We start from the raw sequence: 23936 nt of genomic DNA on the forward strand, positions 1-23936 counted from the left end.
GACTTGGTGATTGCCATACATTACCTGCATATTGTTCAGTTTTCTACAATTTTAAAACTTTAAAAATATAACACATGATTTGATGGCAGACATGATTGAACCAATTAAACTAGAAAACCATCATTATATAATTTTAAAGCCTGTTGACTTATTTCTTAATGACAATCTGTTTTTTGACAACAATTATAATTCATAAGAAAATATAAACACATTATTTGGGTTACCAAGAATTGCTTAACATTAACTGATTTAACCACAATGTTGCCTTAGACATATTTAAATGGGTAATATACCTAAACATTAAATTACTATGACATAAAACAAGATTTACAAATAAGATGCACAGAAAATTTATTTTCTTATCATTGGTGTTCTTGGCCCAGATTTTAAAACATTGATGACTTTGATTAAAAAAAAGAAATCAACAGCAAAACCACTTATATGTTGCCTAGAAACCAGGTAAGAACACATTGTGTAGAATAATTGAGGCAAACCACCTTTACTGTTTTTCCCTTTGTTTTTGTAATTTAATAGGGTTGACTAAATTACAACAACTTTGTTATTTAATATATCAGGGAAATTATAAGAAATTAATGTATACAACTATTAAAATTTTTAAGTAAAATTTTTTTTTGACAATCTTAAGCTTTTAACTTAAAACAATAATTTATGGAGTTTAAAGAAAAAGAAAATAGACTTGCTGCTGAACTTAAACAACTCTGTGTAGAATCGCGAGATGGAAAGTGGAAGGAAAATAAACCAAAAGAATCTGCAAAGATTATTTACAAAATGGGTTTGCTTTATATGGAGAAAAGTCCGGATAAATTGAGCTTGATAAGAAGTTGTGCACTTTTAAATTCAGCTATAGTAAGAAATCCTTCAAAAGTTGCAACAATTATAAAAGATCTGGATAGACTTTGTTTACATTTGCTTAAAGTTTCAAAAGCTGATCAGTCTTTGTCAAATTTAACAAATATTTCAGCTAAAGTAGCTGAAAAAGTGAAGTTTATGAGAGAAAATACTGAAAATAAACTAATGCAGTTAGAACATATTCCTTATGAAATATCAGAAGCAAAATTAAAACAATTAGAATGTAATAAATTACAAACAATCTGCGCTATAGAAGAAGAAATAACCAGTCAATACATTTCTATTATGCAATTTATAGCTGAAAAATGTGTCAAAATCATGGGAAAACCTCCGTGTAAATTTGCCAATGCTGGAATGGGGTCTCTTGCTAGAAAAGAAATAACTCCTTATTCTGATTTTGAGCACATTATTTTGCTTGATGACAACAATAAGATTGACAACAAAACTTTGGAATATTTTAAATGGTTTTCTGTATTTTTTCATTTTATTATCATAAATTTGGGAGAAACTATTATTCCAAGTGTTGCTATTCAATCGTTGAATGATTTTAGCAATAAAATGAATGGTGACTGGTTTTTTGATAGTTTTACAAAACGAGGAATTTCATTTGATGGAATGATGCCACATGCTTGTAAGTTTCCACTAGGAAGACTGGAGGGTACCATAAACAAGCCATGGTCAACAGAACTAATTCAACCTGTTAGTGAAATAATCAAGTATCTTGACTTTGATGTGGATTTAAAAAATGGGTATCACTTAGCTGATGTGTTAAAACATACATGTTTTGTTTATGGAGATAAAGAAATTTACAAGCAGTATTGTAAACAGGTTAAGCAAAAACTTGAAACAAAAGATTCTTTTGAAACTAAATTAGTTTTTATTCGAGAACTTAATAAAATAAATTCACAGCCAAACACAGATGCGCTTAACTTAAATAATCAGCAGTTTAACATGAAAAAAATTGTCTACAGAACTATATCACTATTCTTGACAATTATTTGTGATTTCTACAAAATTATTACCACTGGATTTGAAGCAATAAATGAGTTAGAAAAACAAGAACTAATTAATTCGAGAACTTCTCATCACCTTAAATATGCTCTTTCAGTTGCTTGTGAAGTGAGACTAAAACTTTATACAAAAAAACAAGCTCAAGATGATTATATCGACAAGGGTAAAACTTTTTGTGGTTTAGATTTTGATCCTGCTCAAGAACTAATTCAAGCTGTTGGAGCAGCAAGTCTTGTTAGATTTTTTGAAATATTGATTAATTTAAATATATCAACTCAATTTATAACAGAACAAGCAGAAATAAACTTTTTAAGTCAATTCAACATTCCAGATCAACAAACTTTAAGTTTACCATATTGGTCAAGTTTATATAATTTACACCAAAATAAAAAAATTTTATCAGAATGGGAGAAAAAAAAATCGTTGAACTGGTTAAACAAGGACTTTCATGGAACTAATCTTAAATTTATTGTTTGTAATGCTTATTTTGGTGAACAAAACTTTGAAGTTGCTTTACAACTGCTTGAACAAATAAGACCTTATGTTCAACCATTTGATGAGTTGTATTGTGGTTGTTTTCAATTAACAATAGAATGTCTTTCTGCCCTTAAACAATATGAACAAATAACAATAAAATCTCAACCATTTTTACACAGATTTCCAATACCAAACTGGGATATTGGAATGCAGCTTATTATACTTGGAAAATGTGCTTACTCACAGTGCTACTGTAACAAGCCAGAAGATGCACTTTTAACTTTATTGAAACATTCAAAGATTGATAAAAACTTACTTTTAGCATATCCAGACAAAATGTCAAATATACACCAATTAAAGGGGTCATGTTATTGCAAACTTGGTGAATACGAAGAGGCAATATCACAATTTGACACAGCACAAATATTACTTACCAAACTATCAGTTAAATCAATTTTACTACAACATAATATATATATTGGCTTACATACATGCTACAAAGCATTGGGTAAACAAGACAAAACTATAATGTATTACAAACTTTGTGATGAAATTTACCAACAATGCAGCGAAACTGAAAAACAAAAATTAGGAAAACTTAATGCATGATAAAAATATTTTAATCAATTTTTTAATATTTAAAACTTGTGTAATTTTTTTATATTCGTATAACTAAAAATAGTCAATAATAAAAAATGGTAACTTATACCCATTCCTTATAGCACAATTAGCAATTTCAATAATCATTGTTTAAAGGTTGTAAATATAATTATTCAAAATGTTGTCAACACACAACTTTAGACACCATTACAACTACACTCGTCATTAACTTTTTTTGTCTTACATAACATTTTAACCTGTTTGCTTTGGTGTGATATTTGTAACTGTTTTGTGACTTACGCCTTTTTGCTTTATAAATTTCGAAATGCAATAAAAACAATAAAATATTAATATTTTCTTAATTTTATCTAAAAAACTGTTTACCAACGTAGAATATCAACAATATAATAATTATAGGAATTCGCGCACTTGGCCTATGATTCAAGTTAAATTCGAGCACTAATTGGGGCAGATTAAGAGAGAGAATCTCAGCGTTTATTTTACGTGTTTTTTTTACGAAGTGTTAAGTAAACTTGATGAAATACATTTCATCGCAAGAACCACAAAGTTTCTTTTGCCCAGTGATGGCCAATTTAAGATGATGATCGTCGCATTCACGTTTGTTGCCAACAAAAGGCCGACTATTTTCCTGCAGTCTTAACGGGCCGATATTTCTATGATGTGTAAAAAGGCCAAGTTCCCTTATATTGTTGGTTGTCGCTAATACCTACATCACAAAAATTCAAATGTGCGAGAAATACAACCACCAAACAGGAAACGCTCATTAACAAATTTACAAGCTAAGGTTAATTAAATTTTATCTCATAAAAACGAAGCCCATAAACGATAGCTCAGGTAAACACTGCCAAAAATTTTAAAATTGATTTATAAAATATAAAAAAGGTTTTGATATTTGTTTTGTGTTTGGTTTTTTATAAAACCTAGTTAAAACACTTACTTGTACAATGTAACACTTACTTTTGAAATGTATTATAAAAACGGAGCCGTCTGTGGGCGCTACGCGCGTTCAACGTCATAAGGTAGTTTCCCTTAAGGCGCGCTTTTCGATTTTAAAACGCAATTCAGCCACTTTCTGACTTTGTTTTTTCCTAAAGCCATATTGCAAATTTTTGTTATTTTTTTTCAACCCAGCTGTGCCAGGTTATTCCATCACGTGGCAGACGTGGTTAACTGATAGTTAAGATGACCTCTATAAAAGTAGCGCTGAAATATTATTTATTAATGGAGTTTTTGCGTTTCAAAAGGACAGACTGGCAAAGACTGAAAGGATTAAATTTAAATTATTTTTTTAGCAGTTTTGTTTTGGTTAATTTAAGTTTACTTTTGATTTATTGCTTAAAGTTTAACTATGACAGACGAAGATGAATGGAGAAAATTGCCAACTTTTCAGAAGGTTTTGCACAAGGTATTTAGGTCAATTTATTTAGTTTCTTTTATTGCCCAGTTAAAAAGAAACTAAATAAATGTAATTTTTGGGAATATTTTTTAGTCTTGGAAAGCAAGAGCTGAAGGATACAAAGAATGTATTAAGGATTTTGCAACTTTCGATGACAATGATCCAGAGTTTAACAAATATCTTGGACACATCAAGAAATTTGTAACAGACTCAAACGAACTAAACAGAATTCAGGGCGTGCAGGCAGCTTTGGTCTATATCGAAAATGCTAAAGTTGCTGGAAAGTATGAATAATTTTTAGATATTTTTAAAGATGTTAAAATAACCTTTTTTTGGTGCCAAAACTATCTGACTATTGTCAGATTGTATGTCAGTATTTATATAACTGGCAGTGTGGTGTAGTGTTAAGAACACTTGCTAAACCACACATGAAGACACTTAATCAGCAGCATAATTATCGGGCAATTATATTCTATAATATCCCAAACTGCCACAGGCAACTTGAGACTGGGTCGGAGTAACTAATGTTACTCTATGTTTAAGTCGCGCATTCGACTTTCCCACATTGAGGATAAAAAATATATATATTTATATAATTTAATTTATTTTTATTTTGGATATGAGTTTTAAATATTTGTTAAATATCAATTGTACAAAGAATCCAAATGCAAATAATGTATGATAATAAAAACTTTTAATTATTAATATTTGTATAATAATAAAAAAGTATATATAACTTAAAATTTCAGAACTTGCAGTGAAGTGATAGGAGGAGTAATCAGCAAATGTTTTAACTCAAAGCCAAGATTGAGAGAGTTGGGCATTAACATTTGTTTGATGTACATAGAAATCAACAAAAACGAGTTGGCACAAGAAGAAATAACAAAAGGTTTTGAAAATAAACAACCCAAGGTCGTGCATGCTTGTATGGATGTTATCACTATTGCTTTAAGGTATATATATCCTTTTGGTAAAAATTTAACTTATTTTAACATGGAAGATTTTATAAAATATATAAGCTGGAAAGCCAGCTTTTGATACATAATGAAGAATAATTTTTACACCTTCTTAAAAAAAAGGTTGTTTGTGGTAAATTGGTATATCACCATAGGCAAAAACTTGTTCTGCTGCTAGGAGGCAACCAACATGTATTTTTAACTATTTTTTTGATTATCTGACTAAGAAAGAATTTTGTTGTGCTGTACTAACAAGTTAATAATTTAATTTTACTCAGGGAATTCGGATCCAAAGTGATCAGTGTAAAACCCTTGTTCAAGCAAACTATGAAGTTGTTGGATCACAAGGACAAGAATGTAAGAGAATCGGCAAAATCTCTTTTTGTTGAAGTTTATCGGTGGATTGGAGGAGCTGTTAGGACCCCTTTGCAAGCTATTAACACAACCGTAGTAAGTAAATTATGCATCATAAAACTACATGCTTGTTTGTATTTAGGTATTTAGACCTGTAACATTTTTTCCTCAATTTAAAGTTAAACTTTTTTGTTTTAATCTTTTTGCTGAACGATTTGTTTTAGTTGAAAGAGTTGGAAGAGGAATGGGAAAAGATTGGACAAGGGGGAAGTGCCCAACAAACCAGATTTATGAGATCTCAGCAAAATCTTAAACAGAAAATGGAGAAACAGGCAATGAAGCAAGAAAATGGATCTAATAGCACAGGTACAGATTTGTTTTTGTATTATAGCATTATTATAAAATATAAAATTAGTTTGAAATTTTTAAACAGGTCGAAAAAATAACAGATTAAAAGATTTTTACTTTGTAATCTTGGTTTGACTTTTTTAATGTATATAGCCTACAAATATATATTAAAGTTTTGTGTTGACTATTTATTTTACTTTTAGAGTGTGCTGCTGAAACAGTACAAGAAATTGATCCTTATGACTTAATTGATCCTGTTGAAATCTTATCGAAGTTACCTAAGGACTTCTTTGAAAAAATTGTAAGTAAATTAAACACAGTCATTTGTGTCTATTTATCGATATAGCGAATATAAATATACTTATTTTAATTTCTAAATAATAGGAGGCAAAAAAATGGCAGGAAAGAAAAGAAATGTTGGAAATTGTTGATAAGCTATCGCAAAACCCCAAACTGGTGGAAGGTGATTATGGAGACTTGGTCAAGGCCTTAAAAAGGGTAAATTTAAAGATTTTATCTTTAAGTCGAATCTTTCGACAATTTGTATTACGTATATATTAGTGAACTACGAAAGGGTATATTTTCTTGTATTAGGTTTAAAATCTAAGTATTTCTAGTTAATAATTTGTTAATAAGAAACCAACTAGTTTAGAATAAGCGGTACCTATAAAATATACAGGATAAAATGGATTTAATGTATTAAGTGTATTCTGGAAGTGTCGGGATTAATTCATTTAATATATATATATAGGCTATACATTTAATCCAGTATATTTTAAAATTATCCTAGAATAAGTTCACCAGTTAGTTTAGTAATAATAATGCCATAACTTAAATATTTTTTTTGAAGGTTGTGTCAAAAGACAGCAATATCATGCTGGTCACAATTGCCATAAAATGTCTAGGTGCCCTTGCTGCAGGCCTTCGTAAAAAGTTTCACCCTTTCGCTTTGGTGTGCTTGGAATCTATGTTCGATCGTTTTAAGGAAAAAAAGGTGACAGTTTTAACTGCACTGCAAGAGGCCACAGACTCAATTTTTCTGACTGTAAGTTAGATAGTATATATATAATTATATTCACTAGTAAGTAAACTTATCTAAAGGTAGGTGATCAATAATTAACACAAGAACTAGTATTAATTTTATTGGGTTTTATCGATATTTTTTTCAAATTCTGGATTTATCTGTATTTTTTTCAAATGTCGGTTTTATCTGTAATTTTTTCAAAGAGAATTCAAGTTCTGCACACCTGAAAATTCTTAGTAAAATCACTTTATTCTAACAGACAAATGCCCAACTTATATCGGAAACCTGTGTAGAATTTTTGGAGAACAAAAATCCGTCAATTCGTGCACAAGTTGGATTCTTTTTGGCCCGATCCTTTGCCAAAACCAAGTCAACTTTGTTTAAAAAACCCCTTATGAAAATGTATATACAAGCATTACTCAAGGTAGGGTAAAATATCTTATTATAACTAACATAAAAACTATGCAGTCTGATTTTTTAACCGGATAATTGTATCAACAGAATAATTATTTCTCTTCTCCATTCTTTCCACAAAATATCGATATAAAATAAAGATTAGCAGACAATGTTTGTCTAATTGTTTGACCTACAAAATAAATATAACTGCGGTCTGTGGTGCACAGGCAACTATTAGTTGTTTTTTTTTTGTATATCTTTATCTTCGATGCGGAGAAGTCGAATGCGCGACTTTAACATAGAGTAGAGTAACATCAGTTACTCCGACCCGGTCTCGAGTTGCCTTTAGCAGTTCGGGATAATATAGAGATTATAATTGCCCGATAATTATGCTGCTGATTAAGTGCTGGCTCAGCAGGAGTTTGTACCGTTTATAGTTCCTAACTCAAGGGCGGTACAGCATGAGATCAGTGGGGTTGCAACCTTATTACGACAATTAACAATTGTAACACAGGCTGTCATCCACTAGTAGTTCCAAAGTAATAATCATACAAAATATAAGGCTATAAAAATTTGAAATGGTATGGAAACAGTTAAGGAAATATAATTAAAATTAACGTGTTTTTCAGAATGTAGATCACAGTGATCCGGCAGTAAGAGATGCTTCCTACAAAGCAATCGGTATGATGATGAAGTTAGTAGGTGATGCTAAAATGAATCCGTTTATTGCAGACTTGGACAAACTTAAGCTTGATAAGGTAAGTCTACGTAACTTATTTAATTTTATATAAAGTGTATTTTTTTTGTAAAAATGTAAGCTTTCTGCTACGTAAAGAGAGAAATCAAATTGTTCATTACTAAACGCAATTTAAATAGATTCATAATCAACGTGCATTATTAAACAATGAAACAATATAACAAGACAAAATTTGGTTGCACGCACTTACATAAGTTGGTCTACCACCTAGCAAGCACAAACTAAAATAAATTAATAGTTAAGCACAAAAGAAAACTTTAAAAAAATTGAAAAAAAATCACAGAGTTAAATAGAAAAGAACTGAGATACTAAATAGAACAAAATACATGGGTCACATAAAATATATTTAACAATTTTGTAAGATTGTCAGCTACTTATATAAATCCTAAGATTATGTTTTGTTGGTAGATTAATGAGAGTGCTGGAAAGTGTGAAGTAGTGTCAACTAAAACTGAACCTTCGAAAACTTCTGCCCCTGCGCCTTCTGCTCTTGCCAAACCTAAACCACCATCTTCAAAGGTAAAACAATTAAATGCAAGTTTAATTAAAGCAAAACCTAGAAGTTAATTTGCATATAACTCTGTTATAGCAATGTATCTCTTTTTTGCTAATGTTTATTAATTACAAAATATATTAGGGCAAATTGATTTTAAAGAAGGGGTCTGCAAAAGAAGACAAGAAAAAGCCTAGTGGAAAAAAGTAAGTAAAATTATAATCATTGAAATACTTTTTTAAATCAAGATAATTTTGTCAATTTTATTTTTGGTAAACCTAGATCTTCTTCCCCTGCTTCTGCTCCCATCGAGTTAGAGATGAGTGATGATGTTGCCGAGGAGAAGGTTGCTATGGTAATAAGCAATGAGGAAAGAAATCAAATTACAAACTCCAATTGGAAGGAGAGATATGCCGGACTTCAATCCACCTACAGAGTAAAACAACTTCCATTTTTTTATTATTTTATTTAATTATATTAGAATTTCGAACTAAAAAAAAAAATTGATTTTTTAGTTTTTTTAAAATTTAATTTTGTTTTTATAGCATTTACAATTACAAGAGCCCAAAGAGTTCGCCTGTCAAGCTTTTGTGAAAATCCTGTCATTTAAACCAGGCTGGAAGGACACAAACTTTAACTGTTTAAACGAGAAGTTTAAAATTGTTCAATTTTTGGCTCAGAATGGAGTTTTTACGCAGTAAGTTTGGGGATTAATAATTAAACCAAATTGTTTTTTTATAAATTTTTTTTGTTAATTTATCATAATAAATGTCCCAAAAAAAACTTATCTTTTTGAAGGACAAGCGCAAATGTTTGTTTGATTCCTATAACGGACAAGATTGGAGATATAAAATGTGGTGTGGAAGCCAAAAATGCACTCTCAGAGATAAGTGATGCTTGTGGCTTAGCCTGGGTTGCTACACGGGTAAAAAATTAGAATTCTTTTTTTTGTGTTTTTGAGCTTGGTATTATTGTCTAGGTTTAACTTATTAGCAATGAGTTTTTTTTTAGGTTATAAGTTTTATTATCATTATTGCTTAGATTAAATAAAAATTTTTTGGCCAGGTTTTAGATCATGCCATGTCACAAAAGAACCCAAAAACTCAGGGCGAGGCTCTCGTGTGGTTAAACACCTGTGTAAAGGAATTCGGAATCACTGGGCTTAATCTAAAACTCGTCATTGAGAAAATAAAACTGGCTTTAGCTGCTTCGAACCCTGTAAGAAACCTTTAGCTTGTAAAATATTTTTTTTGCAGAGCTATTTGTTTTTTATTTTTTTAAATATATTTTTCTCATGTTAAGGTTGTTCGTACTGCAGGGTTAACCATAATTGGAACACTGTCTATGTACATTGGTGATCAAATTCACATGTTTTTTGATTCAGAAACTTCAGCTATGTTAAAACAAATCGAAGCTGAAATAGAAAAGGTTGAATAATACTTTTAAATATTTTTTTTCGGAATTACCAAATTTAAAATAAAATCTCAATTTATCGAAATCAATTTTCAAAGGTGAAAGGTCAGAGTCCTCCAGCACCTAGCAGAAAATCCAAAAAGTCATCAACATCTTCAGCGGTTGTTGGATCAGAAAAGGAGGAAATTGTAGAAGAGAAAATTAATCTGGAGGACCTAGTATCAAGAGTGGACATCAGGCAAGAATTAAATTTTTTTGGATCAAATTTTTAGAGACACTAACTATAAATATCCCGCCCCATGGTTAGGATTTTAAATAAAGTAACAGTGTCTTAACTTCCAACTTACATTTACCAGCGCACCATATATGGCACTTTTATTTACATTTACCAGTGCACCATAAATGGCACTTTATATTTGTAGGATTTACAGATTCAATTATATTTTTTTGTATATGTATTTATCTTTGATGTAAGAAAGTCGAATGTGCGACCTAAACATAGAGTAACATCAGCTACCCCTGCCCGATCTTAAGTTGCCTGTGGCAGTTTTGAATATTATAGACTATAATTGCCCAGTAATTATGCTGCTGATTAAGTGCTGGCTCAGCACGAGTTCATACCGTTTATAGCACCTTACTCAAGGGGGGCTACAGTATGAGATCAGTGGGCATTAAACCCACGACCTCACGTGTCGTGTAGCAAGTGTTCTTACCACTACACCACGCTGCCGGTAATATATAATATAAATATATATAATAAAAATAATTACAGTTTATCATATATTGTTTATAAAGCCCTGTATATATATTGAATTATTTACCTAAAAAAGGTTAAAATTGTCATATCTTACGAACTTTAGTACAATTTACAAAAATATTTTGTTAAAATGGCAGTGGAGAAATAAGTGAAGGGCTTATCTCGAAAATCGGTGACAAAAACTGGAAGGAAAGAAAGGAGGGACTTGAAAACGTTCTTCAAATTTTAAGCGATGCCAAATTTGTTGATCCTAATTTGGGGGAACTACCTGTTGCTTTGAAAAGTCGATTATCTGATTCCAACAAAATCTTGGTAAACTTTTTTCGCTTGTTTTATTTTGTTGACTCATAATTAAAAAAACTTGTTTTTAAGTAGCTACGAATTTTTTTATTGACTGGGTAGCCCCTTTTTTATAAATTGAGGACACAATTTTTTAAAAAAAGCGCTAGTATTTGACTTAAATTCCACTTTACTGATGTGGCATTAGCATTAGAACTTATTTTCCGATTTTGAAATTTTTTTATTTCAATTTTTAGATCACAACAACTTTAAATATCTTGGCCCAATTAGCCGAATCGTTGGGACCACATTGTAAAAAGCATTTGTCTGTGTTGTGTGCAAGTGTTATAAACTGTCTATCAGACAGCAAGGTAATGTTTTATGTAAGAATATAAATTTTGTGTTGTTTAGGTTCTTAAAAGGGGTTGCATTTCTTTTAAAAGTTTGACATTTTATTTGTCTTAAAAAGGTTACAAATGGCAACTAAACTATTTTATTTTATTTTTTTTTGTATATATCTTTATCCTCGATGTGGGAAAGTCGAATGTGCGACTTAAACATAGAGTAACATCAGTTACTCCGACCCAGTCTCGAGATGCCTGTGGCAGTTTGGGATAATATAGAGATTATAATTGCCCGATAATTATACTGCTGATTACGTGCTGGCTCAGCAGTAGTTTATACCATTTATAGCGCCTTACTCAAGGGCGCTACAGCATGAGAGCAGTGGGGATTAAACCCACGACCTTATGTCTGGTGTAGCAAGTGTTCTTACCACTACACCACGCTGCTGGATTTTTATATTTATTTTAAAACATTTTTTAGCCTCAAGTACGACAAACAGCATTAAAATGTATGGACGCATGGTTCTCAAAAACAAGCTTATCACTGTGGTTAGAAGGTGAAACTATTTCAACTTGTCTTTCCAATCCTAAGCATACTTTTCTCAGAATTGAGGTGAAATTAAAAAAAACTATCTTATTTTTTATTTTTTTTTGAAATGGGTTTGAACACCAGTGCTTTTATGCTCCAGCCCCTTTATGTAAGGCGATAATGGTAGAAATTCCCACCAATCCAAATGCCATGCAACAAAATCAAAGAAGTGGACAATTATTTAAATTATTTAATAATTACTATCCCAAATTGTCAAAGTCAGCTTACGATTGGGTTGAGGTAACTTACACTACTATATGTTTGGGTCATAAGGTTGACCTTTCCACATCAAGGATAAATAAAACAAAAAAAATTTATGAAGGCCAATCTTTGTAAATGTTTTTATTTTTCTGCATATAATTTCATTATCGCTTACAAATGACTACACAACATCACTTTAAGTTACCTTAAAAATTGTTAAGCCTATTATTCCAATCTAATTTACAAAACAAATTAGAGTATAAGTTATAGGTGTATTTTTCGCTTTATAACCCTAATATTTCCTCGTTTTTTAGCTTCTAAACTGGCTAACAGAAAAACTTTTATTAACGGTCAAGCTACCGACTACTGCCAAGGAAGCCCTTGCTCTCTGTGTTCCAGTGTTGTATCAGTGTTGTGAGGATAGAAGTGGTGATGTAAGAGCAAAGGCACAAGCCAGTCTTTCTTCCTTCATCAAACATTTAAGTTACGAGAAAATGCTTAGAATGACTGGAAAGTTATCGGTAAGAAAATTGAATTAAAATTTTTGTGTTTTTGGGAATAAAATTTGTTTGGGATCATTTGTATTTTATGGTTCCTGTGAAACCTTAGGGTCATAAGGTACAAGAAAGAATTCGCTAGAAATGCAAAGTACGAGAAAGAATTAGGTAAGACTGCAAGGTCAGAGAGTGAATTAGTCAGGACCACAAAGTACGAGAGTTTTTCTGAGAACCGTAAAGGACAAGTGATCCTTTGGTTTTCAAATTAGGTTTTCTAAATACATAATTGTTCTAAATATTTCTGGTTTGTTTTAGGCATCTTCCAAATCTGCCATTATGACAATGTTAGAAAAAGCCAAAGAGCAAATTCCAGAATTGCCTTCAAAGAACAATGCCCCTAAACCCACGCCTGCCACCACTTGTAAGCCTGCCCCAGCTTCTAAAAAATCTGATGACCAAGAAGATAAAGATATTTCACCAGAAAAAGAAGTTGAGAGCAAATCGGAAAAGACCGAAAAACCCGAAAAAGAGAGAAAAATTGCCCCAAAAACATTGGTTGGCATTTTAAAGTTTTTTATTTTTTGGTAAATGGCTCATTTTAATTTTTTTAAATATTTTTTTGTAGAAGTTAAAATCAGCTGCCAAAGAGGAAGAAGTTGTGAATTTGTTTATTAATATCCCAAATGGAAAATTGCAGCGGAAAAAGGATGAATTTAAACTAAAGGTAACTAACTGTTTGTTTTTATAATTAATCTAATCGAATTTTATTTTTTTTAAGTATATATACAAGAAATTTAGTTTGAAAGATCTCAATTTTTTTAAATAAGCTTTATAAATTGGTTTATAAAGTGATGATTATACCAAATATTCATTGTAACTTAGTGTTATATTTATTTTCAGAATAAGAAAATTATTAACATTTTTGTGTTTAAATTAAAAAAAAAATTTTCAGACATTGAAGTGGAGTTTTGTTACTCCACGGGAGAACCTTGTTCAGCAACTGCAACAACAACTTTCTTTTTGCGTGAGTCCCTCACTTCTTGCTTTACTCTTCCACAAGGACTTTCAGAATCACTTGAAAGCAGTTTCCCAGATAACTCAGGTTGGGTAATGAGAAATTTACAAAAAAAAATAGAGTTTGAAAAAAAATCTGAAAAATATTTTTTAGCTTGTTTTATTATTGATTTAATTTAATTACTTTGGTTTTATTTAGTAACAATCTTATTTCTTACCTCTAGGTTTTTAATTATTTTAAAAAACTGATTTGTTTTGAGTTTAATGTACCAAATTTTCAGGCTTTAAAAACCGAATTTGAGGCAATGATAAGTTGTTTGGACATTCTTTTGCGGTGGTTTACCCTGCGTTTCTATGACAAAAATACCACAGTTCACATCAAATCGCTCGAGTTTGTGATGGCCCTGTTTGATATGTTGGTAACAATGGATTACAGAATGACAGAGTACGAGATGGCCTCATTTTTGCCCCATTTGATTACCAAAGTAATTTTTAAATTTTTTGATGTTTGTATGGTAACCGGCAGCATGGGTAGTGGTCAAAATTCCTGTTTTCACTACCTGGGTTTAATCCCTACTGCTCTCATGCTGTGACAGCCTTAAGTAAGGTGCTATAAGCGGTATAAACTCTTGCTGAGCCAATACTTAATTATAATCTATATTATTCCAAATTACCAAAGGCAACACATGACTGGGTCGGGGTAACTAATTCTACTTTATGTTTATGTTATGAAGTCAACCTACCCACTCTCAGATAAATATATTTATTAAAAAAATGGTTAAGATACCAGTGTGTCCTATTGCAAAGGGTTGTTGTTTTACCAAAACCATTTTAATGACAATGGGATATTATCTGTAGCCTGACTTTTTTCTGAAAACATATTTTATTTCCAAAAAAAAGTTGGCCAAAACTTCGGAAAAACGTTGTCTTTGAAATTTTGGTTTACTGTATTGTCAGATAATATTATAAAACAATTATTGTAGGAAATTTGAAAAAGCATCATTTAACCCCCTTAACCTTTTTATACCAACCTAGTTTAATTTTTTATTCAATTTTAAAAAATATAATTTTTGTACACTTTAGATAGGGGAGAATAAGCCAAAAATAAAAAACATGGTGCATGCAATATTAAAGAAAAGTACGCTAATGTATCCATCAAGTAAATTGTATGCTTATGTGATGGAGGGGGTCAAGTCTAAAAACTCAAGACAAAGACAAGGTTTTTTTTTTAATTCTTGCATCAATTTTTATAATGATAATTTTTGTTTTAAACTAACATAAAACAGTTTATAAAAAGTAAAGAAAATTTTTGTAAAAAAAGTGTGAAAAATTTTTGACTTTTGAAAAAAATTTTTGAAAATTTCAAAATTAAAAAATTTGTTTTTTAAATTAATATTTTTTAATTATATTTTAACACGTAATTCACAGAGTGCCTTCTTCACATTTCCATTCTGATTCAAAGTAGTGGTATTGGTGTGTGCCAGCCAAATGCCGCCAAAGCTGTAAAGGAACTGGCCACCTACATTGGCGACCGTGACAAAGAAGTCAGAACAGCTGCTCTTGACGCGATTGTAGCTGCATTCAATGTCTCCGGTGATGTAGTCCTTAAACAAGTTGGAAAAGTAAATTTATTTTTTTACATTTTTGTTTATGTTATTTTCTGTGAATACTATTACAAAATGGGTACTATCAATAAGTTCAACAACGAAGTAAGATATTTGAAACTAAAATTATTTTAATCTGAACTGGCTAAAGCCAATAGCAAAAACACCGTTTTAATAGTATCACAAAAAATCAAATAATTAATATATTCATATCAAAAAAAAAACATAAATTTGTTTTTAATCTTTTATATTATTTTATTCTGATATAATGCTTGGTAAGTTATACCTGTTATTCGGAGTTTACCCTTCTTCTTTAAAGTTGTTTAATCTTGGGCTTTTTATGGAAGCGTGGTGTAGTGGTAAGAACACTTGTTACACCACACATGGGGTTCTGGGATTAATCCCCACTGACCTTATGCTGTAGCGCCCTTGAGTAAGGCGTAATAAACGGTATGAACTCCTGCCGAGCCTGCACTTAATCAGCACTATAATTATCGGGCAATTTTAATTTATAATATCCCAAACTGCTACATGCAACTCGAGACTGGGTCGGAGTAACTAATGTTATTCGACTTTTCGACATCGAGGATAAAGATATATACAAAAAAAGGGGTCATCATTTGCATTAGTTATCTACAGGCCTCTTTAAATCAGTTCTAATAAGCCTAACCTTGGGTTATGGTATCATTTAACTTAGTATTTATCTTTTAAAAATTAGCAGGATCTTTATTTTTGAATGATTTTATTTATAAACATTCGACTATAAATATATTTCGCACTTACATTTTGTTTGTTTTCAGTTAAATGAAAAAGATATGAGCATGCTACAAGAGAGAATTAAAAGGACCGGGAAATTAACAGAAATGCCAAAAACATCTGAACCTCAAACCCCGATTCCTAAGTAAAATTTAGAAATTATTTTTGCTTTAACAAAATAATTTTTTTTATGTTTTAGTAGATTTAAAAAAATATTTTCTTGAATTTTAGAATATCATCCAATCAGCCAATTAAATCAGTGACGACTTCATCTAACTCTGTGATGACATCATTATGTATGGCATCTTCTAATCCTGTAGTGACCTCATCAGGTATTACATCATCAGATGATAGTTCAGCAAATATTTCTGATGGTATTGGGATATCAAAAGTTGCATGTGAATATTCTGAAGTTGTCATTACTCCATTTCAACAGGAAACTTTGTAAGTCAATCATTGAAACAAAAACATAAATCAATCAAATTTTGAATATTGGTTTTAAATTTCTGGTTAACTTTTTAATATCTTAGGCACTGGCATTTTTTTCGTGAAAAAACCTTTTTTTCGATTTTTAGAGATTATTATTCAAAAATTATTGACCAAGAGGAAATAGATGAGCTCATTACTAAAATTTCTGTCGTTTCTATTGCTATAAGCCTTGACTCGTTAAAGGAGGTAATTAAAATATATTTCACAAATAAAGCAGTTACATTTATTTGAAAACAAAATTTTTGTCTGGTAGCGTGGTGAACTAACTAGAACACTTGACTTCACTACATGAGGTCCTGGGTTCGATCTCTACCGTTTACATGCTGTAGTGCCCTTAAGTAAGTGGCTATAAACGGTATTACTTTTGCTGAGCCAACACTTATTTAGAAGATTTATTGTTGAACAACTATAATCTATAATATCCCAAACTGCAAAAGGCAACTTGACACTGGGTTGGGGTAACTGATGTTACTCTCTGTTTGGGTCGGGAAGTCAACCTCCCCACATTGAGGATAAATAAATATTAAAAAGAAGACAATTTTTCAAGTTGTTTCTAAACAGTTTATCACCTTCTTGTTTTTTAGATTTTTTTGCCGAATGCCTTTTCTTAAAAAGAGTTTTTTTATTTTAGATAAGGGCTAAGTTAGATGATACAGAAAATGCTGACTTGCTACAAGGAAAGGTCGATAAGTTGATCTCATCTTGTGCAATAAAAGTTAGAATGATATTAGACTGGTATGTATTAATAGATTTTACTTCAAATGACAATTTTCGAGTTTTTTTTTTTGATACTTTTGTTTGCGTGTGCTAATTTTTTATAAAATTGTTAGTTTATCCTTTACGTAAGTTGGCAGTCTAAACAAAGGATAACATTTTTCACTTTTAAATAAGTGGTTTTAATTTTCATTATTTTTCAGGTATTTGCCCAGTATTGCTAAAGGAGAAAAGGCACCGAAAGATGATTTGAATATTTCCATGACAGATTTTAAGTTCTTGGTCAATGACTTGTTTGGTTTATTATATGAGGTAATTATAAGAAGATTATTTATATAAAAATACTTTATGTTTTAAAGCCATGTTTTAAATTTAATTTGGTTTATTTTGGAGTATTAACACACCAAAAACAAATCCCCGGCAGCGTGGTGAAGTGGTAAGAACACTTGCTACACTATCATGAGGTCGTGGGTTTAATCTCAACTGATTTCATGCTGTAGTGCCCTTGAGTAAGGTGCTATAAACGGTATGAACTCCTGCTGAGCCAACACTTAATCAGCAGAATAATTATCGGGCAATTATAATCTATATTATCCCAAACTGCCAAAGGCAACTCGAGACTGGGTCGGAGTAACTTTTGTTACTCTATGTTTAAGTTGCGCATTTAACTTTCCCACATCGAGGATAAAGATTTATACAGAAAATAAATAAAATAAACATTTTGTTGAAAGCAATATTTTACAAAATTTTGGGTCACAATTTTTTTAGAAATGTTATGGCATTTTCCGAATGTCCTATTATCTTTTAAACAAAGTTTTTGGGCACATAGTTTTATGACGGTAATCTATAAATTAAAGATAAGTTACTAACTATATGGTTGATACTAGTCTAAAAAAAAATAAAATATGAAAGTTGTAATGGTTAATTGCATTCTTAATTTGAAATGGTATATGAATTTTAAAATTAAGTTTTAGTCAATAATTAATATCTAATTTTAAATTTTTTGTACAGGTTTGCACAAGACGGGCTTTGATAAGTGAAACCACTTGTCCCGAACTCTACAATCTACTTACTCTTCTTAACAAACTGTTAATCAGTTCAAGTCTTGAACAGCTTGAATTTGGGCCAGAAGTTATCGATATGCTAAACAGAATTTTCTCTAAACTTACCGATAATTGTGATGCAACTGCCATATATTGGTAAGAGGATTCTTATAAAAAAAATTCAAATATTCAGAATAGTTTTTAAAATAATTTAAAATATCCAATATTAATTTTAAAAATAAACAAAATGTCTGGTTTAAGTTTAAAAATAAATTGAAATATCCGGAATAATTTAAAAAAAAATTAAAATATTTAGTAAAATATCTTTTTACAAGTTTTTAAAAATTTTCTTCAATAATATGCAACTACATTTTGTTAAAAAAAAATTTAGTACAACTTTGATGTTACTTCAACAAACAAACGAAATGTCGAATCCAAAATATCGAGCAAATGTTGAAAAGGTAACAAAAAAAAATTGCAAATAAAAAAAAAATCATAAATTTACTGTCAATTTTTTATTAATTAATGACGTCATAAGAAACCTAGTGACCTACTTTTATAATAAAATACTGTCACAGATAATTGGTTACTGCCTTGAAGTATAAAAAAACAAGTCTATGTTATAATTTTAGTGTTTGTGGAAAAATATGAGATTGGTAATGAAACTTATCAAAGGTGGGCCAGAAGCCAAGAAAAATCTAAAGGTAACTAATGCCATTTAAAACTCTTTTTAGATAATCTTTAGCTTATAATTTTTTTTCTCGGATGACTACGACTTTGACAGTTTTGAATGCTATTGAGTTAAATACCTGTGTAAATCAACGTGTAATTTCCTGATTGGATTTCGCAGAAGTTCATACCGTTTATTAAGCAAAGTGGTAACTACTTAAATGAATTGTTGGCAGCGTGGTGTAGTGGTAAGAACACTTACTACACCACAGATGAGGTCGTGGGTTCAATCCCCACTGCTCTTATGCTGTACAGGGAACGAAATAACGGGTCGCTATTCGCTAAAAGCGAATCGTTTATTAAAATCAGCGAATCGTTTTTTACAAATATATTAGAAATAGCGAATCAACCAAAAAAGGTTCAGGCGATAATAAAACTTTCGTGTGTATTTGTGTATTGTTACAATCTATTTTAAACCGGTTTCACACTAATTAAATTACATCAACATAATCCTGCGTAAATGTAGGTTACTATAGGGCATTTAATACCAATAACTTTCCATGTTTTGCAATGCGTAAATTTCGCTTCCGAGTTCGTTTAGTTGTTGCGCAATTTTTTAAATACATAACACAGCTTAAAGTAATCAAAAATATCTTGTTTTTCATGCGAAATATTCTTAACGATTGTTTAACAAAACGTTACATTTTAAAAATGCCACGTAACGCGTCAAGTGTTACAAAAAAACGAAGATTATGACTTGGACCTAATAATTGCTCTAAAAATGCGATCTCATTTTTAGCGAATCGTTTTTTAAACGTTAATTCGTACCCTGCTGTAGCGCCCATAATGTTCCAAACTACAAAAGTCAACTCGAGACTGGGTTGGAGTAGCTGATGTTGCTCTATGTTTAGGTTGCGCATTCGACCTTTCCACTTCGAGGATAAAGATATATACTTCACCACGCCGTCGTTTTTTTTTTATTTTTAGATTTACCTAAAAAAATTATTTCAAGTTACCTAAAAATTAATTTTAAAAAAATAAACTTTGGTTAAATACTTTTCTGATGAATAAACTATTTTCACAGTTGTCTCTTATCTTGGTTGAAATGGAAAAATTTTTGACAACGTACCCAACAACTCACCCTATGTATTCAGATTTAAATAGATCTGTTAATTGGGTCAGCATTTGTATCCAAAAACTTAGTGCAAATTATGGTGTTAAGGTCGGAAAATTTTTTTCAACAATAAGTTCACTGTTTTTGAAAATTATTATAGGTTTAATTAAATTAAAATTTTTTTTTTTTTTTTTTTAATTTTTTTTTTTTTTAATAATTTAAAAAAAACTAAACTTAACATTACTTTTTATATTTTTGGAATGGATCTTAATGTGTTTTTGATAAATTTTACAAGCTTTTAAATTTTAGATAATGGACGAGATAGGTTTGATCAAAAATCCATCGGAATCTTTGGTCGTTCAATTGATCAAGAAAGAATTAGGACCCCTTATTCCTAACAACGAAAATACGGTAATAATTTTTTATTTTTTTTATTTTAATATTCTGGTGACAATGCAGTTATATTTCATTAGCATTCTGTCAATTAAATTCGATGTGACATATGAAATGGTGGAACTTAGGTTCTAACAAGGTGATGTCAAACTTAGGTCAATAACCGGCAGCGTGGTGTAGTGGTAAGCCCACTTGCTACACCACATATGAGGTCGTGGGTTTAATCCCCACTAATCTCATGCTGTAGCGCTCTTAAGTAAGGCGCTATAAACGGTGTAAGCTCCTGCTGAGCCAGTACCTAATCAGCAGCATAATTATTGGGCAAATATAATTTATAATATCCCAAACTGCCACTGGCAACTTGAGACTGAGTCGGAGTAACTGATGTTACTCTATGTTTAAGTCGCGCATTCAACTTTCCCACATCGAGGATAAAGATATATACAAAAAAAAACCATAATGCCTGAAGTCTTGTCCCAGGGTCAAGATGTTACAATAATTAAGAGAACGAATCGAATTAAACGCATGAATTAAACTATTACCTATTTGAGATCCATTTTATGCAAGCGATTCATTTGTTATCTAGTTGATATACATTACATTCTTTATGTGTTATAGCTGTTGTTAACATCTATAAACTAAAACACTCGGGGCAAGATTTAGCATTACTTTTTAAGTAAAAATTGAGTTTTAAAATTAATTGGTTTAGGTCGAAGAAGTAGAGAAAGAAAACTTAACACCTGAAGATATTGACGACAAGTTGACGAAAATATTTTTAAAAATAACTTCTAGCACCCTTAGAAATATCGTAAGTTTAAGAGCGGTGACATATAGTTGATAGCAAACTCTGTGTTTTGTTTGGCAATTGTGTGCCTTTTGCTCGATGTAAGAGAATCAAATTTACTGCTTAAAACTGCCCTTGCGGCAGCCGCTGTGAAAATTATTGTACCCGATTTTCTTAAAAATTATTTTTAACTTAATAAAGGCAAGTACCGGCAGCGTGGTGTAGTGGTAAGAACACTTGCTACACCTCCATGAGGTCGTGGGTTTAATTCCCACTGCTCTCATGCTGTGGCGCCCTTGAGTAAGGAGTATGAACTCCTGCTGGGCCAGCACTTAATCAGCAGTATAATTATCGAGCAATTATAATCTATAATATCCCAAATTGCTAAAGGCAACTCGAGACTGGGTCGGAGTAACAGTTGTTACTCTATGTTTAAGTCGCGCATTCGACTTTCCCACATCGAGGATAAAGATATATACAAAAAAAAGTACGCTGTGGTAATCGAACCCTGGAATTAATGTATTGATGTCAAACAACGAAATTAATACTAAAAAAAATAAATGCGTTTTATATTTTGTAACTAGGGTCTAAACGAATTGCATAGCTTAAAAAAGGCTCATTCCAGTGCAGAACTGGATAAAAAAATTGATTCTCGTATCGCCGCAGTTAACGTTGCCTCGTTTGCAAATTATGTTCAACAAGGACTTCTCAGAGTCGAGCGAGGTAAAATGATTTGTTACGAATAAATGATATTACTTAATTTTTACGCTTAAACTAGTCGTCAAATGTAGCTATTGTTTGAGTGTATTATACCAATACCATATCTTATAAATTTTTTCATATTTTTAGAAATATTATTTTAACTAATTAACTATTTTTAAGGAACCTGCAAACCGGTCGAACAAGACCCGGCTCCGGTGGACGTTAACAAGCTCGTAACAAAATATAACGTAAGCTGATTTATTTTTTTTCCATCTCCGTTTAAAAATTCGGACCCATTATTTTACAATTATTGAGTTAAAAATCAAAACAAAAAATTTTGTATAGAAAATTCGAGAAGGATACGGTATGACACCGATTGACGTCAATGTGGAAAATAACAACAACGAAAACAAGGCTTCGAGTTCGATTCATGCTAGCAGACAGCTGGTTAGTAACTTATAAAAAATGCAAATGGAAACGTTAAAAAGGAATAAGGAAATTAAACACAAAATTTCAGTCAGTTATGAACCAGTTTAAAAATGAAAATTGATCCAAAGTTCCTCATTTTTTATTAGAAGAAATTGTTTTTTTTAGGAAGGGCCGAAAAATTGGGCAGAAATACGAAAAAAATATAATCGAAAGTTAGGTCGTGATGATACAACATTCAACAACGAAAACAAAGCTTCGAGTTCGGTTCCGGTTAGCAGACTTCAGGTAAGACGATCTTAAATACAAATGGAAGCATTGAAAAAAGAATAGTGGTTTAGTCAGATATGAACTAGTTAAAAATAATTTTGAAAATCCACCATTTTAAAAAGATTGAAAATCCACCAGTTTTTAAGATTGAAAATCCACCATTTTATTAAGATTGAAATTCCACCATTTTATTAGGACTAAAAATCCACCATTTTAATAAGATTGAAAATCCACCATTTTATTAAGATTGAAATTCCACTATTTTATTAAGATTACGAATCCACCATTTTATTAAGATTAAAAATTCATCATTTTATTAAGATTGAGAATCCACCATTTTATTAAGACTAAAAATCCACCATTTTAATAAGATTGAAAATCCACCATTTTATTAAGATTGAAAATTCACCATTTTATTAGGACTAAAAATCCACCATTTTAATAAGATTGAAAATCCACCATTTTATTAAGATTGAAAATCCACTATTTTATTAAGATTGAAAATCCACTATTTTATTAAGATTAAGAATCCACCATTTTATTAAGATTAAAAATCCACCATTTTATTAAGATTGAGAATCCACCATTTTATTAAGATTGAAAATCCATCATTTTATTAAGATCGAAATTCCACCATTTTATTAAGATTAAAAATCGACCATTTTATTAAGATTAAAAATCTACCATTTTATTAAGATTAAAAATCCACCATTTTATTGATTGCAAAAAAATGTTTTAATTTAGAAAGTGCCAAAAGATTGGGCAGACATGCAAAAAAAATATAATCATTAGATGGGACGTGATAAAATCTAAATATTTAGTTGAACTTGGGTCCTATCTTCTTTTTTGTTATTATTTCTTATAGCAACATAGTTATCACTTTTGAAAAATTCCAGCATTTTCTTTTAACTATCTTCTTTAATGGTATGGTTATATATAAAATATGGAGTAGAAACTACATTAAAAAGTGTCTCAATTTTTTCTTTACATTTGTTTATTTTTTTCTACCCTTAAAGTTCTAATGTATATTGTAACCAACTACATATCCTATGTAAATACATTTTTTCACTTCAATAACACATAATTTGTATTTGATTCTCTGACTCTAGCTATACGGTAAATAGAATACAAGTATGTTTTGTATCTAAATAAGAGAAAATCATTCATTTTAATAG

General features: G+C 30.6%; 1 protein-coding gene across 1 annotated transcript; it reads left to right on the top strand.

The window, feature by feature from the left end:
• Nucleotides 1–4327: 4327 nt before the first annotated feature.
• LOC145754697 (cytoskeleton-associated protein 5-like) lies at nt 4328–23936 on the top strand. Its single transcript, XM_082570800.1, has 44 exons — nt 4328–4384; nt 4469–4659; nt 5125–5328; nt 5610–5781; nt 5910–6051; nt 6237–6334; nt 6418–6531; nt 6884–7078; nt 7317–7481; nt 8083–8211; nt 8619–8729; nt 8848–8909; nt 8986–9139; nt 9249–9400; nt 9502–9628; nt 9769–9921; nt 10006–10131; nt 10215–10354; nt 11011–11185; nt 11410–11523; nt 11978–12109; nt 12601–12807; nt 13099–13338; nt 13409–13507; nt 13736–13885; nt 14079–14282; nt 14881–15016; nt 15226–15419; nt 16202–16302; nt 16389–16601; nt 16733–16832; nt 17278–17381; nt 17564–17672; nt 18372–18559; nt 18795–18864; nt 19036–19107; nt 20157–20294; nt 20496–20597; nt 21289–21387; nt 21948–22086; nt 22246–22313; nt 22411–22512; nt 22660–22779; nt 23506–23936. The coding sequence occupies exons 1-44, from the start codon at nt 4328–4330 to the stop codon at nt 23551–23553; spliced, it is 5916 nt and encodes a 1971-aa protein (XP_082426926.1). The 3' UTR covers nt 23554–23936.

Source organism: Corella eumyota, chromosome 6 (genome assembly GCF_963082875.1).
Source record: "Corella eumyota chromosome 6, kaCorEumy4.1, whole genome shotgun sequence".
NCBI classification, from domain to species: Eukaryota; Metazoa; Chordata; class Ascidiacea; order Phlebobranchia; family Corellidae; genus Corella; species Corella eumyota.

Coding starts and splice junctions, on each gene's coding strand:
- LOC145754697 (XM_082570800.1), top strand. CDS start 4,328: ATGACAGACGAAGATGAATGGAGAAAATTGCCAACTTTTCAGAAGGTT. Junction 4,660..5,124: donor AATGCTAAAGTTGCTGGAAA/GTATGAATAATT, acceptor TTAAAATTTCAG/AACTTGCAGTGAAGTGATAG. Junction 12,808..13,098: donor GAATGACTGGAAAGTTATCG/GTAAGAAAATTG, acceptor GGTTTGTTTTAG/GCATCTTCCAAATCTGCCAT.